We start from the raw sequence: 9,532 nt of genomic DNA on the forward strand, positions 1-9,532 counted from the left end.
GAAATGGAGTCTGAGGTCGTTCAAGGACTGGAAGGAAGTGCTAATGATGGAATGGATGATTATCTGGAGGGAAATGCGAATGATGAAACCAATGCCTCTCAGGCTGCCGCAGGTTTACATGTTACACCTTTGCATCCCAGGTCTGGTCTAGGTCCCCCATTGTTCTCGACTGCTCATGTTGCACAAGGGCAGCCGTAAAGTGTTATGCCACAGAGTTCTACCACCACATACCGTCCAGTTCGGGGTAGAACCACTATCATGGAGGCAGAACCTCTTGGAGGATCAAATCGCAGCCAGCTTACTCCAGCTGTGGAAGGAAGCACTATTAACCAGGACATGCAGAACAGAGCTGCTAGCATGAGCAGTGTTGTCAACATTATGCAACAACAAAATGTTATCACTGAAATGCTGGTGAAGCAGCAAAGGTTGACCACATTACCACCTCTTAATGTGCCAATGTTTAAGGGTGACCCACTAGACTACAGATTCTTTGTGCGTGCATTTGAGCATGCTATTGAAGACAGGACAGAGAGCAACAAGGACAGGCTGCACTTCCTGGAACGGTCAACAGAGGGTCAGCCCAGAGACCTCGTCCGTAGTTGCCAAAGTATGGATCCAGACAGAGGGTATGCAGAAGCCCAAAGGCTCCTGAAAAAACACTTTGGAGATGAATATAGGATTGCCTGTGCTTTCATCGAAAAGGCTCTCAGTTGGCCGTCCATCAAGCCAGAAGATTCCGAGGCACTATAAGCCTTTGCAATTTTCCTCACTGGATGCTGTAACACTGTGGATAATGTGCAGCATATGGAGGAGATGAACAACCCATCAAATATGAGGGCTGTGGTCGCCAAGTTACCATATAAGTTGAAAGAGAAATGGAGAGTGGTGGCTTATAAACACCAGGATAAGAATAACAGAAGGGCTAAATTTGCAGACTTGGTTGCTTTCATTGACTGCCAGGCTAAAATAGCATCAGATCCTATGTTTGGAAGCTTAAGGGAAGCCACTACCACAGTGAGGCTTGGTCCAGGACCCGTGAGCAAATCAGGTGCAGTAAAGGAGAAGAAAGGTGGTTTTGGGTTTGTCACTAGCGCCACACCAGTTCAGAAGACTCTGAAAGGTAATCCCGCTACTGTGGTACGGAAGCAGTGTCCATTCTGTCAAGGAGAACATAGTCTAGGCAACTGCACAGAACTGGGTAAAAGGCCACATCAAGAGAAGCTGGACTTCTGAAGAACAAGCGAGTCTGCTTTGGTTGTCTGATCCCTGGACATATGAGCAAAGGATGTGGTAATAGGCTTGTCTGTAAAGTGTGTTCGTTCAAGCAACGATTCTACATTCACTATTGTAAACTGTTATTCACTAGTATGCACTATTGTTCACTAGTATACATACGTATATTATTATCTATCAATCAATCAATCAATCAATCAATCAAAGCTTTATTTCTAAAGCGCATTTCATACCCAGAGGCAACACAATGCTCTTTACAGAGAACAAGGGAGGTCGGCATATGAAAAGTGATCTGTAAAAATTCTTCCCTGACCCCTCTCAACAAGGCGATCGAGCAAGCTCCTGGAGTATGTTTGTCTACCGGCTAAGAACATTTATAAAGCAATAAATGACATTAAATTACATTTTCAGAGTAAGAGAGGCTAAAAACATCATAGGAGAGACATGGCAAATGCTGGTGGATGTCTGTGTGTGCGTGAATGTGCCTGAGCCCAGATAGAGGCAGGGGTTGGGGTAGGGATGGGGTAGGAAAAGGATACGGACCCGGGTTAGGGTGAGGGGAAGGGGATCTGAGCCCAGGACTGGTGTATGTCTGTGTGTGTGTGTGTGTGAGTGTGCCTGGGTCCAGGTAGAGGCAGGGGTCGGGGTAGGGAGGGGGTAGGAAAAGGATACGGACCCGGGTTATGGTGCGGGGAAGGGGATCTGAGCCCAGGACTGGTGTATGTCTGTGTGTGTGTGTGTGAGTGTGCCTGGGTCCAGGTAGAGGCAGGGGTCGGGGTAGGGAGGGGGTAGGAAAAGGATACGGACCCGGGTTATGGTGCGGGGAAGGGGATCTGACGTAGTTGGCTCCAAACCATCGCTCACTTTACCGTTTCCACCAATCATCTGTCACCCAATCCACTCAACCAATTCCAGTGGTTTACTTAGAGGCTCTTCCTTCTTCTCTAGGAGAACGTGCGACAAAACAAGGAAGTGGCTGGGCCGTCCTTTGTTTAGCTGAAAAAACATCCTCAATGCCGTGGAGGATTACAAACCAAAGAATATCATTCAGCTACTGGATTACAAACCAAAGAATATTATTCAGCTACTGGATTTACACACCTGAATAAACAGACAGTTACCGGTGGTCCCATAGGAAAAGCTCTGTGCTTCCTAACTTAGTTAGAGGTTATTCACTGTAGCCTACCGACTGTGCTTCCTAACTTAGAGGTTATTCACTGTAGCCTACCGACTGTGCTTCCTAACTTAGTTAGAGGTTATTCACTGTAGCCTACCGACTGTGCTTCCTAACTTAGTTAGAGGTTATTCACTGTAGCCTACCGACTGCTGAACTTATGGAGTGACAGTGACAGTCGTGAGTTAAGCCTTTCGGCTAATTTTCCTTTAATTACAGCTGGTTCGTGATTTAAGTTGTTCAAATCCAAAGACTATGAACTGAGCCAAGGACTCTTAGTTTTCATTTTTTGCGCTGTCGGGAAAGGACTGATATGTTTCCCTAGCTGACTCTGGATCTATGGACTAAAAGTGGTGGATGGACTATTTTCCATATTGGTGTGATTTATCTTCGATTTATGATGACAACTTGTGTGAATTAACTGATTACAATTTGTGTTGTTGAATTGCCTTGCTTGAATATATTTTGAGTTTGCCCCATATATTACCTGTGCATGTGTATTACCAATCTGTCTTGATGAATCGCTAGTTGTGCTTACATAGAGCATAACTGTTGTGGTTTTCACATGCCATGATCTTTAGAAACGTCTTTCGAAACGAAATAGCTTCCTCACTTGCTCCAACACGCATTCGCACAGCGCTTAATCGTTGCTCCAGCACGCTGTGCGCATGCGGGCTGGAGCAAGTGAGGAAGCTATTTCGTGTCTAAAGACGTTTCTAAAGATCATATTACAGTGGCATGTGAAATACCACAACAGGCCTATGCTCTCTATGTAAAAACAACTAGCGATTCATCAAGACAGATTGATGAAAACAACCGTTTCGCGGCAGAAAATAGATTTTTAGAAACTGCATTCTCAGTGCCCCCACCACCGCCATTACATGGATATACTGGCTCGCGCTGGATTTTAAATTTCTTCTACTGGCCTCCGAACTACACCAAAGTGATCTCGGTGAGTCAAACGTATTATAATATGTCGTAAATAAGGTCCAGGTTGTAAAAAAATTAGCATTGTCCTTTAAAGGACAGGGACTATTTTGTGTCTATAGGCAATTACAAATCTGAGCCGACAAAAAGGACCTGTGGAGTTCCCCAAGGCTCCATCCTGGGGCCTATTCTGTTCAACATTTTCATGCTCCCACTATCTCAAATTATGGAAAACAATGTATATCACCATATCACCAGGAGACTATAATCCCATACAAGCGCAAGTGCATTCAACAAATCAATGATTGGATGTGCCAGAACTTTCTCCAACTAAACAAAAATAAAACTGAAGCAATTGTTTTTGGAGCCAAAGAAGATATATCTGGAACAAACTTCCAGAAAACTGCAGGTCTGCTGCAACTCTTGGTTCTTTTAAAACAAGACTGAAGACTTATTTTTGCCACTGCTTTCTAAGAGGAGTTATGTTTATCTGTATACTGCACTGTAACTTTTATTCCTGTATTCTATTTGTCCTGCTTTTTGCTTTAAATGTCTATAATGTCTTGCATTTTGTTTTAATGCTTTTAATGTCTCATGTAAAGCACCTTGAATTGCCCCGTGGCTGAAATGTGCTATATAAATAAACTTGCCTTGCCTAAGATGGGGTTCCCCTGGCTGGATAAAGGTTTGATTTGATTTAAGATGGTATCCGTGATACCAGGTTAAATGGTTTTCACAAGTAGGTTTTAGAATGTGTCATTAGGAAATGACTAAGACCCAGTGAGGGTTATTGTCGCCTAGATTCATCAGCACACAAATCCTTACTGAACGGCTCACTGCTTTCACAAGTGCACCTTCACCTGACATGCACACCACCGTTAGCCTGTAATATCACACCTTGTAATGCTGTAATTAAGACACCTTTATGAGTCTTGTTTTTGGGCGCTTCTTTCTTTCCTCTCTCTCTTCAGCAGGTGGCCACGCCCCCCTCCACCCTCCGGCGCCCCCGTAAACACACGGCGCAGTCCATCAAAGGTGGCGACGGCGATGAGCCAATCAGCATGTCCGAAAGCGAGGGAGGCAAAGACGAGGATTCGTGCAGCACGTCGGCCAATCAGATCAATGAAGAGATGCAGAGGATGTTGAATCAGCTGTAGGTATCTTGGGAGGGATGGGGGGTGATTGGGGATGTTGATTGCTGCTTAGCCTGCTAATTGCACAAGTGATGTTTGATTAACTTATGGTAACAACTTGCGTGTGCGTGTTTTTTTATTTGTGTGTGTGTGTGTGTGTGTGTGTGCGCGTGTGCGTGTGCGAGCGTGCGTGCGTGCGTGTGTGCGTGCGTGGCAGGCGTGAATGTGAGTTTGAGGACGACTGTGACAGCCTGGCCTGGGAGGAGACAGAGGAAACGCTGCTACTGTGGGAGGACTTCCCAGGATGCACTCTTGGTGTGGAGACCCAAGGCGAGGTAGGCCACCATACTGTGTGTGTGTGTGTGTCCTACTTGGCTGACCTGATGTTGCATTTAAACCTCACGTGACTTAAGAACAACTTAACCTTGATCCTCAGGCTACTGTGAAGTGTGGATACACTGCACACACACACACAAACACACTCATACACACACACACAAACACACTCACACTCATACCATAGACAGGTAACCTATTAACAACCTAGTAACAACCAAGTAACAACACAGTTACACCCTAGCTCATCAACTGACTTCCTGAATGTTCCCCCTCTCATGTTAACAGATTGTCGTGTTGGTAATTGCTCTCTCTTTCTCTCTCTGTGACACACACACCCTAGCAGCAGGACGAGTCCATAGAGAAGGTGATCAAGGATACGGAGTGTCTGTTCAAATCCAGAGAGAAGGAGTACCAGGATACCATCGACCAGATAGAGGTAGGGATGCGCATCGAAAACCGGCTCTTGTTGAGAACTGGTTCCCAGTGAATCGATTCCTTGGAATCCTTGGCCAAAATCCTTAACGATTCCGCTATCGATCCCTGTCGTTGCTGCGCATGCGCAATGTCGTCACACGCACGATGCCTTGTTCTGTTTTATTAGGCCGCGGTAGAAGAGGCCAGCAACATGTTGTCTAGGCATAAACATTCGAAAGTGTGGTTACATTTCACGCGACAAGATGACAACACGGCCACTTGCAATGCTTGCAAAAAACGTATATCATCAAAGGGGGGAAATACTACAAATATGCAAAAACATTTGATAGGGTTTATGCAATAACTTTGCAGGAATGTCCCGTTTTTGATGTGCTCCGGAGTGACAGTTTGATGGTTGCAGACCTACTCAGTTCCATTTGGACTTCACTTGATTGTATTTGTTGCCAGTTGACGCTGTCAGCTCAGCTCATCTCATATACCCTTTTTAAATGGAAGAAGCATTGTAATTTCTACTAGTAACATGTAAGACTGTTATTGCATTTAAAATTCAACAGAATGATTCATGTTTTATTTATCTTTTTCTATGGAAAAAATACAGATTTGTTTGTCAGTTTTATTTTTAGTTCAAGGTGAATACACCTAAAAAAACGGTAGCCTAATTGGCATGTTCAAAGTATATATAAAAAAATAATAATGTTAATAAAACTGTTTGTACTCTTTTGCCCAATGAGAATCGATAAGAGAATCGATAAGCAGAATCGAAAATGGAATCGGAATCGCTAAAATCTTATCAATATCCTTACCTGGAGGGAGGGAGGGAGAGAAGGAGCAGAGCAGGAGAAGGAGAGAGAAACCAAATAAGGCCTCGTCTGCTCCTTGTTCTCTCTAACCCTAACCCTAACCCTTTACTCAGGTCCAGCCAGCCTCTACTCTGTGGTTTACTCAGGTCCAGCCAGCCTCTACTCTGTGGTTTACTCAGGTCCACCCAGCCTCTACTCTGTGGTTTACTCAGGTCCAGCCAGCCTCTACTCTGTGGTTTACTCAGGTCCAGCCAGCCTCTACTCTGTGGTTTACTCAGGTCCACCCAGCCTCTACTCTGTGGTTTACTCAGGTCCACCCAGCCTCTACTCTGTGGTTTACTCAGGTCCAGCCAGCCTCTACTCTGTGGTTTACTCAGGTCCAGCCAGCCTCTACTCTGTGCTGTATATTGTGTTTTGTATTGTTGCTATTCACTGCAACAAAATAATTTCCTTTGGAGGATAAATTGATATAAATATAAGTTTATATCCATCTTAAATAAAAAGTTGATACGCATCTTAAATAAAAAGTCTATATTTATTTATCTATCCATCTATGGGTGATCCCCTCACTGAGGTGGTCAGTGTTAACCACTAGACTAAACATCAGCACAGGGTTACCCTAACCCTAACCCTAACCCTAACCCTAACCCTAACCCTAACCCTACCCCTAACCCTAACCCTAACCCTAACATCAGCACAGGGTTACCCTAACCCTAACCCTAACATCAGCACAGGCACACAGAGCCCTGCTCCCCCAGCCCATGAGGGGGCTCCCCCAGCCCCCCGGTCCAGCAGGAGGGGGCTCCCCCAGCCCCCCGGTCCAGCATGAGGACAGCATGAGGGGGCTCCCCCAACCCCCTGGTCCAGCAGGAGGGGGCTCCCCCAGCCCCCCGGTCCAGCAGGAGGGGGCTCCCCCAGCCCCCTGGTCCAGCATGAGGGGGCTCCCCCAGCCCCCTGGTCCAGCATGAGGACAGCAGGAGGGGGCTCTTCTAAGCCCCCTAAGACATGGGAAGCCCTGCTCTACGTGCACAGCTCTCCTGCACAGTTTGAATAAATCCACTGGCAATCACATATATGACATCATGGTCAAGTCCAGTCCAGGTGGCTTCTTTACTGTACGAGTCATCATTGAAATTGAGTTTCTGTGTACAGGAAACACATTTACATTCACATAAACATTTATTGGAGTCAGGTACATACAAACAACCAGGAGCACGAGAATATACCCACAAGGGAGCATATTCCACTGTGTCAGCTGGCATGACTGATGAATAGCCAGGTGTATAACTACTGTATGTATAAGGTAGTTGGCACTTGGCTTTCCTCTTTTATCCTGTGTTACCTAGTTTGCTTTTGTTTGTTTGTGTATTTGTTTATTAGCACATACCTGTATAAAAGTACCGGTATAGTCCTGTGTTGCCTAGCTAGCTAATCGACTAGGTAACCTAGTGGCTCTTCTTCTGTGAATAAAGTTTACATTCGTGTTGAAGAGTCATATTACTTATGTTCCATCTCTGTCAGAGCTGGGGCATATATAAAAGTGTACAAACATGTTAAATAATCATCTTGTCGTGTGTTCCTTCTCCCTGTCAGTTGGAGCTGGCCACGGCTAAGAGCGACATGAACCGCCACCTCCACGAGTACATGGAGATGTGCTCCATGAAGAGAGGGCTGGACGTGCAGATGGAGACCTGCAGAAGGCTGATTACCCAGAGCGGAGACAGGTACGACACGCCTGCTGAGACTGGGGCCAAGAGAAAGGTACGACTTTGACCAGATACAGACCACACTGTAACATTCAACGTTTTTTAGACAGCCTATACGACTGAGGAAGGTACGACCGGACGCGAAACCACATGTAAATGAGTTGGTGCCGTTGAGGGGTTCGGGTTGACCACCCAGAGCTGCTCGTCCCGTTATATCATCCTAGAGCTGGGCCTGTGCTGAGTCATGTCTTTTGCTGAGTCACAGCATTATGTTTTTCTAACTCCTGCTACTGTATATTAACTCTGTTTCTTTCCTTGCAGGAAGTCTCCCTGCCTCATCCCCATGGTGGAAGACACTGATGACGGAGAGAGGGAGAAGAAGAAGGCACTTCCTGATTCAGAGAGTAATGAATCATACTGTGACACACAAGCTGGTAGCTGTGTCCCACACCGACCATGGAGGAAACCCTAACCACAAACCATCTTCTGAAACGTTCTGTTTACATTTGTGCTAAATCATGCAAGACCAGCAGACTCTCTCCACCAGAGTGAAACGGTTCATGTGTCATCACTGCCCTCTAGTGGTTGGGGCTTGTCACTACACGTAGGATGAGGTTACAACAAAATGGCACTTTTAAAGGCCTTTAAGTGCTATTGACATATTACAAAACAAGTTATGAAAAATGAAATTGTGTACTTTTTCATTTGTTTTGCACACTGATCTTGCTTTTTATTGCAGGGTTCAGCCAAAATGATTTGCACACACAGTTTTTGTTAGATGATGATGCCTTATTAATCCTCAGACAAGGCTCTAGAACTGGTCAAAATGGTGGATGCCAACAAGTGCACAATTAGCAAATATATACTTTGCACACTCTTCAATTTGTGAACATGATGGTCAAAATGTTGAGACACAGTAGTTGAGTTCAACCTGTCTTGATGCATAGGATTTATTTCACATCTGACATACACGTTATGGTATAACTATGTGCTTTCAATTACAAGTTAATTTTTAGAGACCAAATTTAATGCAGATAAAACTATTTATGAAAATTTCTAAGATATTATTATGCTTTGGTGTTTTGAGTTGAGAGGCTAAATCATGTTAGCTTTCCCCTGTCAAAATGTGTACTGTTATGCACATCATCTCAGGCCCAAACCATGTACAGAAACACCATCCTAACCCACCTCCTCTGAAACACCATCCTAACCCACCTCCTCTGAAACACCATCCTAACCCACCTCCTCTGAAACACCATCCTAACCCACCTCCTCTCAAACACCATCCTAACCCACCTCCTCTCAAACACCATCCTAACCCACCTCCTCTCAAACACCATCCTAACCCACCTCCTCTGAAGGAACACACTAACCCACCTCCTCTCAAACACCATCCTAACCCACCTCCTCTCAAACACCATCCTAACCCACCTCCTCTGAAGGAACACACTAACCCACCTCCTCTCAAACACCATCCTAACCCACCTCCTCTCAAACACCATCCTAACCCACCTCCTCTGAAGGAACACACTAAACCACACACTAAACACAGATGTTTCATTGTACAGCAATCATTTAGGTTTTCTCAATCATAACACTAGGGAAAATCATTTTTCAAGCAAATGAACTACTGTTTGTACCTAATGTAAACCGCCTAAGCTTAGTGCACTTCTGAAATGGAAGTCAACCAGGTTTGAAAGCAAAGAGAAATGTACTTAAGACAAGGGGAAAGAGGGATAAAGATGTGGAATTGATAGTGTCCTGTTCAGGATGATAAAACACACA

The 9,532-nt window shown here is 45.0% G+C and overlaps 1 protein-coding gene across 1 annotated transcript in view; it reads left to right on the forward strand.

Moving 5' to 3' along the window:
• iffo1a (intermediate filament family orphan 1a) overlaps positions 1-8,219 on the forward strand; it is a gene marked incomplete at both ends in the record, with an annotated part of 17,145 nt that extends 8,926 nt beyond the window's left edge. Inside the window, 5 exons of the mRNA XM_084463123.1 lie at positions 4,306-4,487; positions 4,685-4,802; positions 5,147-5,242; positions 7,635-7,765; positions 8,069-8,219. Of these exons, the coding sequence (XP_084319249.1) occupies positions 4,306-4,487; positions 4,685-4,802; positions 5,147-5,242; positions 7,635-7,765; positions 8,069-8,219 (678 nt within the window). The remainder of the gene's footprint in view (positions 1-4,305; positions 4,488-4,684; positions 4,803-5,146; positions 5,243-7,634; positions 7,766-8,068) is intronic.
• Positions 8,220-9,532: the final 1,313 nt, after the last annotated feature.

Source organism: Borostomias antarcticus (genome assembly GCF_949987555.1).
Source record: "Borostomias antarcticus genome assembly, contig: scaffold_132, whole genome shotgun sequence".
In the NCBI taxonomy this organism is placed as follows: domain Eukaryota; kingdom Metazoa; phylum Chordata; class Actinopteri; order Stomiiformes; family Stomiidae; genus Borostomias; species Borostomias antarcticus.